The 20,375-nt window shown below is 52.2% G+C and overlaps 3 protein-coding genes across 3 annotated transcripts; 2 read left to right on the top strand and 1 right to left on the bottom strand.

Moving 5' to 3' along the window:
* Positions 1–6,568: 6,568 nt before the first annotated feature.
* Positions 6,569–7,504, bottom strand: VOLCADRAFT_37559 (uncharacterized protein; the record flags this gene model as incomplete). The annotated part of the gene is made up of 3 exons (XM_002956903.1): positions 6,569–6,618; positions 6,916–7,038; positions 7,399–7,504. Coding segments are annotated over 3 exons (279 nt in total), but the record flags the coding sequence as incomplete, so codon positions are not given.
* Positions 7,505–11,971: 4,467 nt separating this feature from the next.
* Positions 11,972–15,023, top strand: VOLCADRAFT_107469 (uncharacterized protein; the record flags this gene model as incomplete). The annotated part of the gene is made up of 5 exons (XM_002956944.1): positions 11,972–11,996; positions 13,051–13,185; positions 13,447–13,509; positions 13,673–13,839; positions 14,363–15,023. 5 exons carry the CDS (start codon positions 11,972–11,974, stop codon positions 14,459–14,461), a joined length of 489 nt encoding a protein of 162 aa, XP_002956990.1. The 3' UTR covers positions 14,462–15,023.
* Positions 15,024–15,945: 922 nt separating this feature from the next.
* VOLCADRAFT_107468 (uncharacterized protein) lies at positions 15,946–19,195 on the top strand. The gene is made up of 7 exons (XM_002956943.1): positions 15,946–16,292; positions 16,368–16,720; positions 17,189–17,221; positions 17,681–17,810; positions 18,019–18,181; positions 18,464–18,549; positions 18,994–19,195. Exons 2-7 carry the CDS (start codon positions 16,698–16,700, stop codon positions 19,075–19,077), a joined length of 519 nt encoding a protein of 172 aa, XP_002956989.1. The 5' UTR covers positions 15,946–16,292; positions 16,368–16,697; the 3' UTR covers positions 19,078–19,195.
* Positions 19,196–20,375: the final 1,180 nt, after the last annotated feature.

Genomic DNA, 20,375 nt, shown 5'->3' with positions numbered 1-20,375 from the left:
AGGGAGAGGGAGGGGAGAGGGAGGGGAGAGGGAGGGCGAGGGAGGGAGAGGGAGGGGAGAGGGAGGGAGAGGGAGGGAGAGGGAGGAAGAAAGAGGTGGTGACTGTGTGTGTGTATGTGTGTGTGTGTTGCTGGGGAGGAGGGGAATCGGTAAATCAGAAAGCATGCACGGCATGTCGGCGGTCAGGTTGGCTAGGTTGGGGAAGGGCTCCTTGGTCCAGGTTCGGACCCAAGCCGTCGCCCTTCCTCAGCAGCAAGCCTCCCCCCCTTTCCCCTCTTTGACTGACTGATTGACTGATCGGCTGGCCGGCCGGCTGAGCTCGTTCACCTTGCCGCCCGCACCGGCTCGTTGAGACCTTGAGACACACACTCTCGCACCACGACTTACCGCACCCTCATTCTAGTTCACTACAGGGACGTTTCTCTCCGTATTGCACTCCGCCGGCACCGCCCGCTAGCACCCAGCCGCCATCACTTCCACCCCACTTCGGGCCCCCACCCGGCATCACACCTGGGCAAAGCACATGTGCTCTGGAAGATTCCGATCACACATGCTGCTGGATCCCAACCAGATCCGCTCCAGGGTGGGCAATGACAGCGGGCCTGCGCGCTCGGGGCGAAACCAAAATGGTACCACAACCAAAACAAATGGGAAGTGGGGGAATCAAACCTGGAAGCTCAGCTCTCACAAAATGGGATCCATAACTGAGGAAGTACAGAAAAAAGATGCCATTATGGCAAAATAATTGTAAAATCATCAACATACTTATCAAAGGAACACATCCTGAGCTCTATGTGAGAGACCCGGGATACATCATAGCCGTCATAAGCATCACCCACTCCCCACCTCATCCACCCCCAAAGTCAATTCACACCTTCGGGCTGTAGAAACCCCGCGTCACGACACAAACGCAGAAAGCTCTCCCAGAACAGACGCGGCGGCGGCTCTCCGGCGACCTGACGGCAGCGGCACACGGCCCCGCTGGCGTGCGGACGCAGTGCCTGACTGTACGACATATACGTGTTGTACAAGGCCTTACTCAGGTCAGGAACTGCGGTCGGTCAGTGGAAGGGGAGAAAGAGTGGGACGTGGGGAAGCATTTGGCGGTTTTGACCGTGTGGGCTGTGTGTTTGAGGTGGGGCGGAGGTGGGGGTAAGCTAACCCCTGTACTGCACCCACTGCTCGTTCCGACAGGTTATTCGTTACCTTGAAGCGCGGGCAAGGCTTCCAGCGCAAGGTGACCGTGCAGTACGGCGAGACACCGTACGGCATCGATGAATTCAGAGTACGACATGCCGGTCAGGACGAAGGAAGATTCCTTTTCTGTCAGGTTGAGGAGTTGCTCTAGGGGGAAAGGCGGGATAGGAAACGGAAGCGAAAGCGGTATTTTGCGTGGGGGATTCGGTGGAAAGCAGTAAGTTACGTAAGAGTTCAGCGGAAAGTACGGCACACCGAGCATAAGGACATAGACAGGACCCAAACCCGCCGCATAGCTCTTTGGGGCCCGGGATGACACGCGAAAGGGCAGGGTGCGAAAAAAGAGGAGAGGGCACAGGCAAGGCAGCTCGTGAAGCGTTCGGAAGCTTGCATCCGCTGCAGACGGCAGCCTCCTGTGCGCGGACGAGGCTGGGCGAACCCGAAGACCGGATGGTTTTCTCTCAGACCGAGAATTTAAGAAACAACATTTACGAGATTTCAAAACGTGAACAGCACGGTTTCCTTGGCCCATGCCTACCTATGTCGCCTTCGACCAGGCCCAGCAGCTGGCCCACGGACGACAGTGCGACCATCACGTTTCCGCTCGGTATAGAAAGCCTATCTTCTGAGCGCAGATATTCAAACGTCTCCTCCACATGCTGCACCAAAGCATACACGACTGCTGCATTGGGGAGCAGGTCCTGCCACCAACCAATATGGAGCCACGTTCAAAGAAACAATCAAGATGATATACATGTACGCGAGCTTTATCACCTGCGCTCGATGCTGTTCATTTTGTCGCTGTCGACTCGCCCTGAACATTGCCCTAGCTACGTGCAACTGTGCAGGCAGGGTTCTAGCGGACGATTAAATTTCACACAATGCTAACCATTCCAGATATATTGCGCTTCTCATATGTTAATCTCTGCTGTTTCTGTGCGTATGCCTGGAGCTTCAGCTTGTGTTTCACGCAGAGGACCATGGAGGCTCGTGGCATAAAATCAGCATAGTAGAGTTTCCGGTACCTTAGAAACGGTCCTCTTCCTCTTATTTCTTTGGTGCATGATTGTACGGCCACGGTGTTCCAGATAGAATGCCAAAAGCAACATGCTGTGTCGCTTTGGGTATGACCGCTTACCACACACTGTGGTGTAAAGCTTGGTATAGTCTGGTATCGATAAACATAGGAGTTACCATTGTTGCGGTTTCGTCGAAGCGGCATCGTTACCTCACCCCTTGTTCCGCCCTGCCCTTGTAGACCAAAGAAGCAAGTTAACTTTACAATTGATAACATGTAGTGGCCTGCAGCTCAAAGTTAAACTGTAACCTTGGGCATAGCCCTGATTACCAATTGCAAAGTCCTGCCAAGCATAGCACCGAGAAAATACACATTTTAGAACCTAAAAAAACATGTATAGTTTGAAAATGCTGACTCATGGTTACAGAGCCCACCAGGTGAGTGTTGCAGGCGTACAGTTAGGAAACAGCGGCCTTCGTTGTTTGATATGGCTGCCCGTGCCCCTTCACCTTGAAAAAACGTTTAGCACAAGCCGTGCATTGGTGTTTCCCTGGTAACCAGTCTGTAGCTAAGATAGAGCTGCACAGGGCTTGCCAGTCGAGGAAGTGTACTGTGGATGCCCAGAATCTCACCCGCTGTCTATAACAACAAATGATGCATAGCAAAAAAATCTGCCTGCAGAAGCATTGTCTTTACAAGGCATCATAACCGAGAGCTCCGCTGCCTAAAAGCGATGGAAGGAATCAAAAATTGGCTCAATCCTGTCACAGTGGGATTTGAAAGCGCGCAACTTCTCAGGGAACCCGAAGCCATACCGCGCAAAACTGACAACCGTACTCAACCTTGTTCTATAACGTGCGATATCCAAAAAAATCAAAACTGCGTAAACAGCGGGTAATAATTATGTAAGACACTACTGAAGCCGAACCCGAGCCGTTACAAACCGACCATCTACCGGAAAGACTTCCACTCCGAGTTCGGGTGTTCGCGCAAACATTTTTTCGAAAGGCCCAGGTTGGTGACATGCCCTACCACGGCCATGTTGTCAATCTGGTTTCTGGGTTCCTGCCACGAAATGAGGTATACGGGGCGCATCCCAAAAGAACCCCCAATGCAACGCGCCACAGTGTAACTTCTCCAAAACAGCGACATCATCACCAACAAAACCTTCAACAGCGGCAAGGCATGTAGCAGACGTGCTGACAAGCGACGGAGGCGGTGTCGCACAGCTGGTCAACAGGCGCGTGCGTAAAGCCGCCATGGTCAAAATTCATTCGGACATTAATTAAAAAAGCTAAACAAAGCCACCACCGCAACCATCAATATCATCATCACTAACCCTTATCCGGCCAGCCGCAGTAGCGCTTTCCGCACATGCCCTGTTTTAAGGCACCTTGGTGCCGTCGGGGAGGCGCGAGAGGCGGCGGGGTCTCTCCCCCCATCTTCCTGCACCCGAGACTTGCCATGGCGACATTGACGGATATTCGTACATACATACATATTTTGTGTGCCGGCCGTCGTTTCCCGTGCGGCCTGATCCGGGGGGGGCGGAGTGCACGAGACTAACCAGCCGTGTGCATCCGGCCCCCGCGCTGTGTTCCGGCCCTGGGCCCCCGGCTTTTCAGCCCACAGTGTAAACAACGTCATACATGCATGGCAGTCTGAGTCGGGGTCGGGAGCACACAACACTAACCGACCCGTGTGCTGTGTTTCGGCTTCGGCTCCCGGCTTTCCCGGCCCACAGTGTAATCTAAGTCATACATGCATACATACATGCATACATACATACATACATTGGCACATGCTAACGCGCGACACCTATATTCATACAAGAGGCGTAACCCAATCACGTACCACTGCCAATCGACAACCTGTTACAAATTGATAAATCAGCTAAACCCCATCTCAACGGCAAGAAGGCCGTACGCCAGTCGTACGGGTAGTCCGCTCCAGGCCGTACGGGCAGTCCGGTTCAGGCAGTAGATCACTCGTATCGGTTGTTCGCTCCAGGCCGTATACCAGTCGTACGGGCAGAGGATTCAGGAAGCTCATCAGTCGTACAAGGAGGCCCAAACACCGAGCTAAAAATGCCGAGAAGTAAACATGGAACTGCTCATGTGATAAGCTACCCCGTAGCCGTGCTCTCTCTCTGCTCCTGATATATTTCTAATCAGGCTACACCACCACCCCTAATCGTATACCTCCTTTCTCTCTCCCTGCCTCGCCTCTCTTGACAGCCGTAACCCCCTACACCGACCGAACTGCATCGCCCTCGCACTTCTACAGACGGACAGACAGACAGACACGCTCATTTCCCTGGCAGTAACGCTGCATGACCAAGTGCCCCGCTCATGTTCTGAACGTCGGCAGTTAACTTTTGTTTTGCATTTCTGCAAATCGTAAAAGCTTGCCTTTCCCCCGACCCAAATGCTGGCCAAGTACGGTAGGTACGACACCACTCAAGAGCACCAGATGTATTTCCTAGCGAGTTCGAGTAAAATTTCCGAATAACGACTGCGATAATAAATGGGTGGAACTAAAACAGCTAATCCCTCTGCGCACAGGCTCTGAAGATTTTCCACGCTGAAGAATGTATTAATGAAAAGACCGCGAAGGACATTGGCGCATCCACACTGCATTTTGCAAGCATCATCATCATCATTGCCATCCTCCTCCTCCTCTTCCTCGTCATCCTCCTCCTCCTCATCATCATCATCATCATCAGCAGCAGCAGCAACAGCAGCAACAGCAGCAACAGCAGCAACAGCAGCAACCATGACCGTTGTCTTGTATTTGAGCAAACGCCTCAGTCCTGCTCACTGTCGAATGCCGAGGGGGCCATTACGGGATTACATTTTCCCACATTCCACTTCCCTCTTCCGCAATCTCTATCTGTCGTACTCCTGTGGGCAATACTTGAGCATCCTAGTGAGTTCTGCTACGATATGTGCACACGCGGGTCGCTCCTCGGGACAGTCGCACCAGCAGCTGCTGATGAGCCGTCTAAGGGCTAGAGGACACGTGCCGTCGTCCTGGGGAATGGGCAGTCGGGACTTGCGGACAACCACCTCGCGATAGTATTGCGTTAGGGTGAGACCCTGCAGGTGGTTAGGTAGTTAGTTCGTTAGTTGGTTATTGGTTATTGGTTATTGGCTATGTAGTAGCTAAGAGCTTTTCCGTCGGAAGACTAAGAAAAAGACAATTGACATGCAAGTGACATGTCCGGACCACTTAGCGGGCGCTTGCCTGCCCGCTTTACTTCCTTCGAGAAAAACTGACTGTATGGTGTGGCAGGCAGCTTGAGGGCACTCCGCGTCATGCTGCGGGGTTCACCATTATTTGGCCCCAGCTTTGCTTTCCCTCCCCAATTAGCACATCCCTACCTAACTCATCTCCCACCTGTCCTATCTTGCTCATTACTAGACGCGTAATGAGCATACACCCATCATCATCTATTCCGTCATTCTACATCCGCCCACATCACCCATCATCACCCATCATCACGCACCTGGAAAGGCCGCTTCCGAGTGACCATCTCCCAAAGAATGACCCCCAGGGACCACTGTGTAAGACGACAAGGAAGGCGGCGTGGGAGGAGGGACAAGAGAACTAGAGGGAAGGCAACTTATTGGGTGCTAATGGCAGCTATTGTTTAATTGTAACATATATTACTTTTAATAATATTATAAAAAGCACTGTTATATCATTAAGCGTTACTATTTATTACTTCACACTTCACTCTTGTAAGAACAAATTCGCATCGTGATTGATAACAAATAACAAATAATCCTGCCAACCGCATCTTCATCCATCCCCTCCCCCCGTACCGTGTCACACTTGTCGGTTAGCAACCCGTCCTCAGACGTGAAACATTCTGCAAAATGTTGATTGGGCCAGTTGGAACAATAACTGACAAACTGACAAACTGACGGTTTGTGTGGGGGCAGACAACCTGCAATACATACACCTCGATCACTCTCACCCCGGCACCAGTTCCCCATCTTAAACACACATCCACACTCGCACCTATCTCCCCGGCCCAACACCCCCCTAAACCCCCCCAACCCCCAGCCCGCCAGCCCCACCTGGTGCCATATAGCCGATAGAGCCCACCTCGGGTGCCTTGGTGCGGATTGCCGCTGAGGTCGCTACCCGGGCCAAGCCAAAGTCACTAATCTGGCAACACGTATAAAAAAGAATACACATGCAACACAGACAGCGAAGAAGTCAGCGACATGAAAAATCGCAAAAGCATCGTGCCAAACAACGGCAGCTACGATTTTAAGCGCCTGGTTGCCATAGGTATATCCTCTATACACCCAAAAACCCTTTCCCTTTTCCCCTCTCCTTACGCACCTTGGCTGTGCCGTCGGCATCAATCAGCACGTTCGCCGGCTTCAGGTCTACCAAAAGGGGAATGGGCAGTGAAAGGGAGAGGGAGATGCGGCGATGACGTGGATGACGCAGTCGGATCCACTGAAACGCCCGTACAAATTTGAAATTAAAAATGAATGGACGAAAAAACGAGGGAGAGAAAGAGAGAAAGAGAGAGAGAAGGGAAGTTCGCTGACTCTTTAGAGGTATAAACCCCTTCACCGCTACCCGCTATCCGTCCCGTAACCTCCTCCTCCCGGCCCATGCCTTCCCATACCCACACGTACCCACACGTACATACAATACATGCATCCATACACACACACCTCTATGCACAACGGCCGGATTCCGTCCGTGGAGGTACTCCAGTCCCCGCGCCAGATCCAGAGCCACTTCAAGGATCCGACGAGCACTCACGCGGTCCCCACCTCCACCTCCTCCACCTCCACCTCCTACTACAGCACCGGGCTTGTTCGCCCACGCGGACCAGGGTATGGTTCCGGAGCCACCACACGACCCGGTAGCCACCGCAGGTCCGGTGCTTATGGCGGCTGCCTCGGTGCCACCGCCTCGGTGCCACTCTGGCGAACAAGATCCAGATCCAGATCCAGATCCGAATCCAGTACCAGAAGGCAACACCCCATTGGCGCCAGGAGCGCCTCCGGCCCCAACGGCGGCTGCAGGTGCTGGTGGTGCTCCTCCCTTCAGTTCCCACAATCCCCCAGATACTCGCGGCACTCCCGCGTGTGCTTGTGGTGCAGCTCCATTTCTTCCCCTTTGGTGGATCCACGCGTCCAGGTTGGTCTCACAGAGCTCCGCCAGCAGGAACACGTGGGGCGGCTGCAGACTGGCCCCCAGCAGGGGCACGATGTTGGGGTGGCGAAGGGAGGTCATCACCACCACCTCCTGGACAAAAGTGTGTAGCTCGGCGCTACCCAACCCAAAGAGGAGGTCCTGAGGCAGCATCTACCAGGGGTGGGGTAGGCAGGGGAGGGTAAGGCAGGGAAAGGTGGGTAGGTGTGTGTGTGGTCGGGGACGGTAGGGAATTGAGCGGTGTCAGTGTGTTGTAGCGGCCCTAGTGCAAGCTCCCCCTGCAGTCCTCTCTCCATCCTTTCCCCCCTCCCTCGATACCATACCCCCAAACCACCCCCCAACCCCAACTCCCCCCACACCCCTCGTAACACTCTTAACCCTTTTACGCGAAGGAACAAACAATCGAAGGGACACACAGACATACAGATACACATGTTCCCTGATCCCTCCATGGTTTCCGCCCACCTTGACGGCGCAGGGTTGGCCGTTATACACGGCCTTGAGCACCGTCCCCGAAGAGCCCCGGCCCAACGGCGGTCCCGTGGAGAGGACCACTTGGCTGTCCAGGTCCACTTCCAGGCTGATGCCCGCCTTGGCAGCCTCCGCCAGCAGCGCCGCTGGAGCCACGTTGGGCAGTACGGCAGTAGGACATGGAGAAGATAAAGTGTGGGCAACGCAGCAGCCGTTTGCGGTGGTGGTGTTGCCAGCGGCGCCGACATCCAAGAAGCTATCTACTGCAGAGGGCGAATAGGGGAGGATGTAGGAGCAGCAGGACAAAAGATAATGTAGGAGGAGCAGGATAGAGGAGGAGGATGAGAAGCAGCAAAAAAGGCGGACTTGGATCTGGAGTGGTAATAGTGGCGGACGGCATGCATTCGAAGCAGGGTAACCAGGTTCAGGGGAAGTTGATTTGCAGGATGCAGGCGAAGGAAGGCGGGAAGCGACGGCAGCGAAGCGGGTAGGTAGTGGATGGGACAGACCGAAGTCAGGGAACAGACCGTCACATTCCCGCTGAAAAACGTATTTCGATCTTCGCTGCGGCGCGCGCCCGCCAAATTCAAATTCAAATTCCTCCCTTCAAGGCCGCCTTCTTCTTAAGAGACAGGAAGCATATAGCTCCCGCCTCTTAACTAACCTTCCGCAACACCGCTACAACTCCTTTCACTCGAAGCAGACGCAGGAGTCATGGAGCAGCTTTGAGTGGTCTGCAATAGCAGCGCTGCATCCATAGCGCTGTTGGTCAAGGCGCCGCCATAACCCATAGCAGAGCTTTGGCGACGCCGGATGCCGGAAGTGCTGGGCCGCAAGCTGGTTTCGGGGCCATGCGGGCGGTTTTTAGCAGCGGCGCTGGGATAGCCCATGGCTCCGTGACCCTGTGCAACGGACTTGATGATTCCGGTGAGCGTGCGCGTCCAGTCTGATGCGGCGAGATGGTCAACGCATGGGAGCTCGTCCATCTGCACGCGTGCGGCGACTGGTAAGTGGACTTGCACGGAGAGAGGAGGCGGGCATGGAGAAGAAGAAGAAGGAGAAGTCGCGTTTTTGAAGGAGCTGCTCTGATGCGGGGAACCGCCCTCGGAGAGCCGCTCCTCGCGCTCCAAGTTCAAGGGCCGCGTATGCGATTTGCGAAGTGGTGCTGGGCATGAAGTAAGGACCGGTGTTGCTTTTTGGAATTTAGAAGCTAAAGCGCCGGGTTTATTGGAGGAGCTGTTGGCATCCTCGACGTCGCGTGTGCTGGTTGCGTTAGCTTGAGCGCAGGTATGCGTTGTATGTGACGCCTGGGATGCTGAAGGAGTTCTTGATGTAGATGACTCCGACGGTGTGCATTGCGTCGGGTTTGAAGGCAGCACATTCAACATTTCCGAGCGCTCTTTCGCAAACAAGCGTTTGAATGCAGCCTTCATTTTATTGCGTTATACCTGCGAACCAATGGGCGATGAGCGCCAGCAAAGTCGTGCAAGCACGGATTGGCTTAGTCAGGCTATAGGAAGGGTCGATGGAAGTCGGTGAAAAGAAAAGTAGCGGGCTGTTTACTTGTAAATCAATGATAACCCAGTATTAAGTCAATAAATTGAGGTCATGTTATGTTATGTTACAATCTTATGTTACAAGCTCGCGAGAGCTCGTAAGGCCCAGACGCGCCAGGTGGCTCATGGACCGCGAGTTCTAGCGTAGCCGAAAAGAAGGAAGAAATAAAAACGGAAATGGAAAATGTTTTATGAACTCCATCTGCGAGAGAAAACCGTAAATAGGGTAAGCGACCTCAGGCTTACTACTCGGCTATCAGTGTTGTGTACGGTCTGCGCAAGTCCACGCTGATCATCTATCTCCATGACAAACCTCATATTAGGCACGGCCTTTATATCAGCCTGGCGTTACACCTAGGGGTTGAGAAGCCCTTCCCGCAGGTCGTTGTAAGCGTGACACTCTAGAAACATGTGGAACTCATCTTCTACTGCATTATTGTTGCCACAGACCCTACACCAGCGCCCTTGGCGCAACCGACCACCGGTTGGGCTAACCTCCATGTCCCTGAGCGAAACCGCAGCAGTGACAAGTATGACTTCGCAGGGATGTAGCACGTTGTGTGTTTCGGCGTTCCAATGGGTATGGATATGCCGGTACATTATATAACCCCTGGTTTACGGTTATCCGACACAAATTCCCGGGGTGTAGTAATAAGACATGCCAGTCATCATCAAATCGCTCCTCCAACGTTTCCATAACAGATCTGTTAAACAGGTTCGACGATTGAAATTGATCTTCCCCTCTTCATCCAGGTCCGGGTGCAGCGCCGGGAAGTGCATTTAGCACCTGAGATCTCTTAGGATCATGGCACCCCAGTTTGTGGCAGCATAATCAGAACGCACTGCAAGACGCATCTCCTCGTCGCAAACCATTGTGAAACACAGTCCCCTTTCGCAAGGATAACCCTGTTCCAAAACGGTTATTAAGTGAGGCCCGGTGAAGGTTGAGGGGCCATTGACCAAGCCCCCTAAACAACACACGATTATACGGTATCCTCCCTAACCCAGAGAGAAGATTCAGAAGCGTGCGTTGCAGCTCGACCATGCGATTTTCTAGAGACCGTCGAAGTAGCAAGACCGGCTATGTGCGTCGGTTGGTCGTTCAACGACCTGGAGAATAAACTGCGGTCCCCACACCTGGACGCCATACGACAGAATGGTTCAATTTGCACTTCAAAACACGTGCTATCTTATGCAGAAAAACAGTTCTTTCCCTTGACGTTTACGTTTACGTTTACGTTTACAAGCTTCAAGCTTGTACGGTCCAGACGAGCCAAAAGGCTCATGAACCGCCAAACTGGAAACAGGAACTCAAAAAAGAAAAAATGCTAATACCCAACAATATCAGATTGATTAATCTTCAACGTACTGCAACCTGCATCTTCTAATGTCGTCCAAGACGCGCGCTAACCCGCGTTGATCCTTGACGCCCATAATCTCGATCATGCGGTCCCCAGGAGTAACCCCCAGGTCCCAAAGCTTCAAACGGATATTCGCATACGCAGGACAATCTAGCAGCACATGACATTCATCTTCAACAGCTTGCCGGTTCCCACAGACCCGGCACCACCGGGCAGACCGTTCTCTACCGTGCGGTCGATTAACCGCCAAAGGCCAAACACACATCCTGAAGCGCATCAGCGTGACGTGCTGTTTTGGCGAGATATAGCCGCTGCCATGCTTGGGCAAACCCATCCAATGCTTATAGCGGCACATCTTTACCCCTGGTTGCCTATTATCTGAAACAAACAAAGCTGGATCCACTGTCAACCGCTCACTTTCCCAGTCATCATCAAATCGGTTCCGAAGTTCACAGATCAACTGGCCTACATCTAGTGAACATGTCGCCAGAGCATCAACTTTGACCTCAATGTCGCCTGAGTCGTCCACACCCGTCCGCACGTTATCTTCAGGACTTTCGCTCCCCATCCATCATACGTCATGCCAGATGATAATGCCAACCGCAGTTCCTCCCGAAAGCAATGGTGGTACACAGAACCTTTTGCCTCAACCAACCTGTTCCAAAAACGAAAAATCAGGTTTGCCCAATGCACTTGCAAAGGGTATTGACCCAACTCTCTGAATAGTAGCCGATTTGTTGGCAAGCCAGCACCACTCAACTGCTTCAGGAAGTTCTTCTGCAGTTCCACCATCCTGTCTTGCAGTGCAATCTCAAAATAACACGATCGTTCCTGGCTGTTAGGGTAACCGCGCTCCAGGATGTCCAGAACCCTTAACGGGCCCCAAACCTGTACCCCGTACGACAGAATAGACAGAACCTGGGCATCAAACGCTTTCACCGCAACAGCTGGGACAAAAAGCCCTTGTCGCTTAAGCTTATTAACCAGCGAGAAGAGCGCCTTCTGGCCTGATGTAAACAACTCATCTGTGCACGATTCGAAAGTTGTACCTGGTCCATAATGCAGGCCCAAATATCGTGCGCGCTCCTTCCAAGGTAAACTCTTGAGCGCGTGTCCCGTAGCCTCCTTCACACTCATGGTAACAAACCCGTACGAACCCAAAACGTGCAACCCTTGACTTTATGATACGTGTCAACAACCTGGCAGGTGAGCGGTCAAAGGAGATAGAGTATGAGTATACGAAAGACCTGAGGCGAGCAGAAATCAAAACTATAAAAAAATTCGGGCCTGGTTAAGGTTTTGTGCTGGGCCGGACTACCTGTTATCGGCCCGCCAACGGCCTCGTTTCCACTGGCGCTCCGCGGTCGCACCCGCTTCTCGCAATCCTTTTTCACTTATGTCATCAACATTTTTTGCACAGTTTTGTAGACTACGAGAGAACCTAAGTGAGAAGTTTCAAGCCTAGTGGAGTTCAACAGCCAACCTGCCTCTACTTTCAATATCCTAATGCCTTTGAGATTGTTAACAGGCGGATGTTGTAGTTGCCTTGCCGAACGCGACTGGGCCATGGTCATCTCGCTTTCATAACCAAGAGCGAAAGCAAAACGTTCCATAGTGGTGGTACTATTACGGCATAACCTTACGTCGGAAGGGCCCATATAGCTAGATTTTGGGAGATCGCGCTCTGGCGCACCGAGGCCAAGCGGGCGGGAGAGGACTCATCGTCGCCACATTCATGGCTTTGGACCATCCATGGGCCCTCGGCTTTGCCAGACGCTTCCCGCATTTGTGCGGAACATGTAATGACGTTGACGCTTGCAATGGCCCTTGGACGCTGCCCACAAGGCAACCGGCCATCGTTCAGCGAAGGTCCAGGCCACGGGCCTTATGTTAAAAGTATTCGAATGGCGCACCACTAAAGAGTTGCATCGTCATGACCGCCTGTTGTTTTATCACAGTAATGACACAAGGATGACTTTGAAAGTCGGAATAATCGGTGCTGGCAGTGTCGGGCAGACGCTAGGCAAGGCCATAGCAAAGAAGCACTCGGTTCTATTCGGCGTCAGAAATGTCGCAAAGTATGCCGACTTGGCAGGACTAGAAAACGTTTCAGTGCTTACTGTTCCGGAAGCTGTAAAAAGCAGCGACGTGGTGGTACTCGCAGTTCCAGGTCTGACCCGATTCTATATGGCTCTATAGTGCTTTGTGCATGAAAAAAAGCGTTTTTTACATACATCTTTTTGCGCGGATACTTGCGCAGGCGCGCACAGCGATGCCGGAATCAAGGCCATTGCGTCAGACCTTGGTGCTGATATCAAGGGCAAGGTTTTGATTGATGCGACGAATCCACTTTCGCCCTATCCGGGCCTGGAGGTCCGTTGGACTGGAAAGTCAGGTGCGCTTTGCAATGTTGAGGTTCACGTGATATATCCGATGCCGTCTACGAGATTGCGCGCGGTATACATCTACACCCAGAAATAAACACCATAACACATATGGAGTAATTCCTGGGCTACGAGCACATGCTGGCCGATTACGACATACAAAGGACCCTCGCTCTTCCTCTCTACACGAGCCGCTCCCCATAAAATGCTTATGCAAAATTTTAGCATTCACACACTTATCTAAACACGTGTGCTTGGACCTATGTACACAGCTGGCGAGCTCCTGGCCGAGGAGCTGCCCGACACATTTGTGTACAAGGCCTTCAACACCATCGGTGGGTACGGCAAGCAGTCTGTTAGTACAAACTTTGACTTTGGCACTTATGCTTATTCCCATGCTCATTCCTAGTTTCATTCTCATTTTCGATTCCTTTCCTACTCCAGTTTCCGTTCCTCATCCTCGCATCCGCGCGCCCGCATGTCCTCACGCCCACACAGGCGCCAATCTGATGGCCCAGGGTGACGGCTCCAGTCTCAACGGTCAGCAACTAACTATGATGTTCGCGGGGAGCTCCGAAAATAAGGCGCTGGTCGAGGAGGTCATTTCGACAACTGGCTTTGAACCCGTGTACGTGGGGTCCATACGATACGCCAGGAATCTTGAGGTACGGATCAGAGGTCGCAAATAAGGCGGGTACTGCGGGTCCGTACCACAGTACCCGCGGCCGAAATTCGGCCTAAGGCCCCGTAGGGCTGCGGGTCCCTAATGACCAAAATTTGACTATAAGACGTGGTTTGCCTCGCAGCCTCTATTGCGGCGAGTAGGGCCGCGCGCTGGACTTGAACTCTGTGTTTGACTTCTAGGTTTACTGACCGAAATTTTGCCCTCCCGCAGCCGTAGAGACCGATTTGCCGACCTCTGGTACAGATGCAAAAATATACTTGTACGATTGCACGACTGCACAATTGGACTCTCCTTTCCGTTCTTTACTTAGTTCATCACATGCAGCAACTTGGATATCCAGGTAGCTCGAGCTATGTCTACTTGCTCACTTGCTTGGCCCGAATTTACGTTTCCATCTCCGCATTCCTTCCACAATGTAACTGCAACTAACAACTTCCAACGAACTAACCACCTCTGGCGCTGGCGGAGCTCTGGATCCATCTGGGAGTGCTCGGGGTGGGTAGCTCAGAGAAGTGGGGCCGGAACTTCCATTTTCAGGTCATTCGCAAGTAGCGAGCAGCTGCGTGGCCGGCGGGGATGGTACGGATGTGAAGTCCACGTAATCTATCTGGAGAAAATCGCATAATGACTTTTGAACTAGGGCCTTTGAAGCCGCCGCGCTGAGGCGATCCGTAAGCATTGAGAGCGGCCCTTTCAGCGGCTAGCTACTATAATTGATACTGAGACCTCGCACATATTTGGAATCCTGAAATCGTCAGATCGGTCCTAATATGTTTCATTATAGATATCGGGGACGACTAGGTCGACAATGGATCATTTGAAAAAAAACATATTGCTTAGATTGACTGGGAAGACCTTGCGCCTAAGGATCCTTCAGATGGCTTAGGCACGTAACATGGATGAATGACCCTACTGCCCGAGGGTGGGCGATGGTAGGCAGAGACATGTGTATGTGGCCATCAGGCCATTTGCAGGAAGAATCTTTTAGCTGTTAGGAAATTCTTTTGGAATGTTTGTCTATTGATTGCCCTGACTTCTACTTCTACTTCTACTTCTACTTCATCCACCAAAATCGGCTTGGAGTTCGGTATTCGTTGACAGTTGAGTAACACTGGTTGAAGGTTGACGGTTGTCTACAAAGATCCTGTAAATTACCTGGATAAGCACGTCTGTCAGGTTTATTAACTTGCCTGATGGGTGTGTGGCGTGTCAGCCCAGCTAATGAATAACATACAGTTCGCATACAGTCCGCAGCAATAGAGATATCTACAATGTACAAAAAGACGAAAACGGCAAACACACTGCTTGTGTGTGTGTGTGTGTGTGGGGGGGGGGGAATCGGGAAGCCTAGAGAATCACTGCTGACAGATTTAGCCCCTGGGCATCAAGGGATCTGCATCCAGCCGGCTGCATGCTGCTAAATCGCTACAAACTGGGAAAATTTCACACCTCAGTGGTTTTGATGATGTGTTAATCGGTTCCTCAATTTTATTTTTTGCTTTTACTGGTTTTGGGGTGCTTGCTTTATTACAATAAGCGTCAAAATAATCTGGTTTAAGCTTTTTAGGTTCATCCCAGCGCCAACGACGCCAAAAGCGGAACCTTAATAACCGAGGACGGCGCAGGCGCTATTTGCAGTTGAGAGATGTTTACCTAACAAATGGGCGTGAGATTCGCCCTTGACTTTAACAGGAAAAGAGGGAAGACCGGTTCGACATATCGGAGCGTGCAGCGCCCGGCTACGGTCGTTTTACCTGTTGCCAAGTGGCAGGGGTCCTTGAGACAGGCCGTTAAAGTGATCACGTGGTAAGGTGCACATCCGAGGATGAACGGGGGTTGTATATTCGTCATAACCAGCAATGGGCAGGTGCGCTACACTGCAACAAAGGTATACGCCGGAATCCTGTATTACACCAAGTAGGAGGTGCTTTGGATAATTCTTTCCGTCCGGGCGTCGTCTTGCCATATTGCTATTTGTCGGTAGCACTGCTTTTTTGTAGCAGGGATATACTTTAGGACGAGATGAGTGGGAAGTAACAGGGTCGTAGTCTTACCACGGATGCGCTGATTAGATTTATGGCTAATTCGAACTCTTTGGAAAATCTATTTTGGGTGTCGTCAAGGTTTGCCACATCCGCCCTGTCTTTCAGGCACGTAGGCCTATACCTACAACCGCCGCCCCCGGGTCTGCTTGAAGAGGCAGCCTGTCGATTCCTTTACCCGACGCAAAGGGGCATCGCTAGTACCGCATCAAAGATGGTTGCGCAACTTTACACGAAAGTATGCATTATTGGCTCGGGCCCTGCTGCCCATACAGCTGCGATTTACACGGCGCGCGCAGAACTGGGCCCAATCCTTTTCGAGGGCTTTATGGCGAATGGAAATGCTGCTGGGGGTCAGCTACGACTACAACGGATGTTGAAAACTTTCCGGGTGCGTTCAAATCGATACGATCCACCGAGGTTTAGTATGATATCCTTTACCGGTCATGGTCGCAATGACTTGCAGGTTTCTCTGAGGGCATTCTTGGTGTTGAGCTAACAAATTGCTTCCGTGACCAGTCCGCTCGGTTCGGGATGAAGATTTTCAGCGAAACGGTCGAGAACGTCGATTTCTCGGAGCGGCCATTCACCGTACGAACCTCGGAAAAGGAGGTGAAAGCTGAGACGGTCATTATCGCTACGGGTGCTGTGGCGAAGCGGATGGAGTTCCGGGCAGCGGCGAGGAGGGTGGCTACTGGAACAAGGGCATTTCGGCCTGCGCTGTTTGCGACGGCGCCGCTCTTATCTTCCGCAACAAGCCTATTGCAGTAATTGGTGGCGGCGATTCTGCCATGCCATGGAGGAGGCAAACTTCCTGACGTAGGTACTGTCCGTTTATCCGGGTAGTGAAACGTGTTTTCCCGTCTTTGGACACGTTTCGCGCATGAAATGCGTTTGTGGGCGCCCATCCCTTAGCCTTCCCAGTTTGTCGGGAACTGGGTTATATCCCTCTCCACACAAGGAAGCAGTTCGCACCACGAGGAGCTTCCGAAGCGGTTTTTAGGTCTTGAAATATGCGGCTAAGAGGTTCTCGTGAAAGGGATTGCGTTAGGGTCATGATAAGGTGATAGCCTCTTCCGCAATCTTGTTTACAACAAGCACATGTTACAGCAGAGGCGTGCTTTTTCTGCTACCCTCTTTCCCAGCAAGCCCTCGACAAACCGCCCCCATATCATCCATCGTTATCGGTCATACCCCACCTAACGGTAGCCTTACCCTCGCTGAACGTGCCCGGTGCTTGCCCTTTTGTCGTCCCGTGGCGCATTTCAATGTTCCTTCACAACGTAGCAAGTACGGCTCCAAAGTGTATATCATTCACAGGTGGGGTGGGTAAGGAGGAGGAGGAGAGCCAGATCATGATACTCATTAGATTGCCACGGCAGCAACGTCCATGTATTGAACCGAACATCGAATCATCCTTACGTGGTCATCCTTTTCATGGACCGCATGTCTTGATGAGTTTCTATTTAATTGCTGTTTTGCTTGGTGTGCCGCCCGGGCAAAGCGCACCTCGGGGCCCCCCACGGTGGGGCCGGTAAAGTCCCAAGTCCTTGGAGCCAGCCATGTGGCAGGGTGGGCAGGGAGGAGCTTTCCCACCTTATTGGCTTTACCGGACGTTTCTTTGACCAGCCATGCAGCCCCCTGCTGTTTACTATAGTTACCACACGCCATGCTTGGACACCCGGACCCAGATTTTGTTTATGTGAGCTTCAGAATTCACAAAGCATTCCAACAGTAAGGAAGATTATTGAAATTGCTACACGTTTTCTCGGCCCTCAGGCGAGATACATTCCGCGCTAGCAAGATTATGCAGAAACGCGCATTTGACAATCCCAAGATCGAGGTCCTCTGGAACAGCGTCGTAGAGGAGGCGTACGGCAGCGCGCGGGGTTTGCTGGGAGGAGTTAAGGTACGGTAGTGAATCGGGATTTTATTGTGGAGGCGTACGGCAGTGCAAAGATAGGTCTATCCACATTAACACGGGTAATTACATGATCTCTTACCCTGTGTGACAACCCTCTCGACCTGTAACCCCCTTTCCCTCAACGTCCTTTGCATTTTATCTCCTCATCATCTCATCGCCTGTCATGTGCCCGTCGCCATCCCCACCTGCGCAGCTGCGCAACGTAGTAACGAATGAGGTGCGTGACCTGGAACTGGCTGGGCTGTTCTTCGCCATCGGTCATCAGCCCGCCACTGCCTTTCTGAGTGGTCAGCTGACTCTGGATGAGGACGGATACATCGCGACTACTCCCGGCAGCACCACCACCAACATTCCCGGTGAGTGCATGGGGAGCTTACAACAGAGGAAAGCAGAGGTCTTTTGGAAATTGCATCATTGTGCGCGCATGGGCTTTAGATTAATTAGAGGGTTTTTTGTGAGCTTGGGCTGAGTTGTGTAGTCCGGTCGTTCGCATGGTGGTTCAATACGCTGTGAATCGTTGCGCGTATGTGCGTCCGCGTTTATGAGGATGTGCATACTACCAGTCTGGGAACCTTCCGTCCCCGCAACTCTCAATTTGCTGACTGATTGTTCCATGCGGGGGCGCTCTCTTTCTACAGGTGTTTTCGCAGCTGGTGACGTGCAGGACAAGAAGTGGCGACAAGCCATTACTGCGGCTGGGTCGGGTTGCATGGCAGCGCTGGAGGTGGGTCACGGGCGATATGGCACTTGGGAGTTTAGCAATAAAGTAAAACAGGAACCAGGCAAGCGGAGCCGGGAGATATTGATACGTATGTACGACAGTGAGCGCCTGATGCGGGCTGGATTCTATCCGGCTGCTTGCGTATCCGGGAAGCAACCCGGGGGCATCCAAGCCCTGATTCGCCTGCTTCATCATCTGCGAAGGGAGCGTTTATCGTTGGATTGTCGGTCAAAACACTTATTACTGGCGTTGACTGAAGCCATGGCCCTGGTTCCTGAATTCGTAGACGTGCTATGATGCCATGATGATACGTACAGTGTCGAGGAAAATAGGCAGCAAATGCGTTAAGGGTCCATGTACGTGAGGTCCTTGAGATCTCCTGGGGGATTTCTCTCTCCCGTTTCTGCGGTGTGTTCCTGGTGCATATCCTCTTTGCTTTGCTTGCAGGCGGAGCACTTCATTTCCGCGCACCCACTTCCGGATGGGGAGGGCGAAGCGGCTGCTGTTGCCGAGACAAACGGCAAGCTGTGAAGGGCCCTTTTGGAGCCCCGTGGAAAGCAGCAGCGACCTAGCCAGGTCGTGTTTTCCTGCTTTCAATGCGCCGGGACAAAACATAGGACTGGGCGGTAACTGATCTTCCGTCGTGTGTGTAGCTGGATTGATTGTGTGTGTGGGGGTGGGGTGGGGTGTGGGAAATCATACAAGAGGAATTCAAAAAACACTCCCGGCATCCAAAGTCCGGTGTAGGGGGGAATGGGGGGTGTAGGGGGGATTGGGTTTTTAGCCAATTGGATAGTAATAGCAAATTGGGGTCATGTTGTGGTGTGTGGGAGGGAGGGCGGGGAAATCATCAAATGGGATTTGGAGGTCATATCAATGAGGAGGCTCGCTTGAGACAGCTTCGCTTGCAGTATGGCCATGTCAACATGTACCCTAAAGTAATATCAGTATTGAAGTAAACGCACGTATGTAAATGGCAAACGCAGGCGTGGAATCTGTTTTGGACTTTCCGCGGTACTGCAAACGCGGAAATGCGGATTCTCTTTCCGCACTTTTGTCATTCTAGGCTCTCTGCGGAAAGTGGGAAGAAACCTATTTCCACAGGTTTCCGTTTCCGCACGTTTCGGTATCGGCTAGATCCCTGGTGTAAAGTGGGCCCAATGGAAAGTGAAATTCATATATTTCTATAGTCAACATGTAAAATTTCCTAGCCGCTGGCCAATGGAAAGATCCCATTAGAGCGTTGCCATGGGTTTGCCGAGCATGAAGAAAGCAACCCATATCGGGTGCCGGCGGACCGGGCGCCGTACACGCTCGTCCAGCTGGGCGACCTAAAGCGGACGCGCGCGATTTGACCTGGCAACTCACAAATTTTGGTTGGCTCGCTCGACATTTCATCAGAGGACCTTCGTATGAACCTTTTTCGGATCGCTCGAGCGTCTCAGGACGCACTTTGTGGAATTAACTTTGCGCGAGCAGCCACTCTGTATGGCCATGTAGCAATGCACTTTCCATTCCTCGTAAAAAAAGCGTCCATATAATAATAGGACAAGGGGCTCCGCTCGTCAAAGTAGACTTTGTTGTGGTGGCATTAGCCGAACCAAAACGAACTCCTGAAAAGCTTTACGAAATTCATCAACGGTGAACAAAAAGTTAAGAACAAGTGGAACCATCCGGAACCGAACGCAATCGAGCAATGCAGCGGTCACTCATGAAAACACAAAGAGATGTAACGGAGGCTCACTACAGGAACCAGGATTCCAAGACAACGAGGTCTGGCAGGTCAAGTCGTGTCGCATCACTTCTGGGTCTGCCCCGTGGCCCTCGGC

This window comes from Volvox carteri (genome assembly GCF_000143455.1).
Source record: "Volvox carteri f. nagariensis unplaced genomic scaffold VOLCAscaffold_67, whole genome shotgun sequence".
Taxonomy (NCBI): domain Eukaryota; kingdom Viridiplantae; phylum Chlorophyta; class Chlorophyceae; order Chlamydomonadales; family Volvocaceae; genus Volvox; species Volvox carteri.
This window is presented reverse-complemented; position numbering and strand designations above follow the sequence as displayed.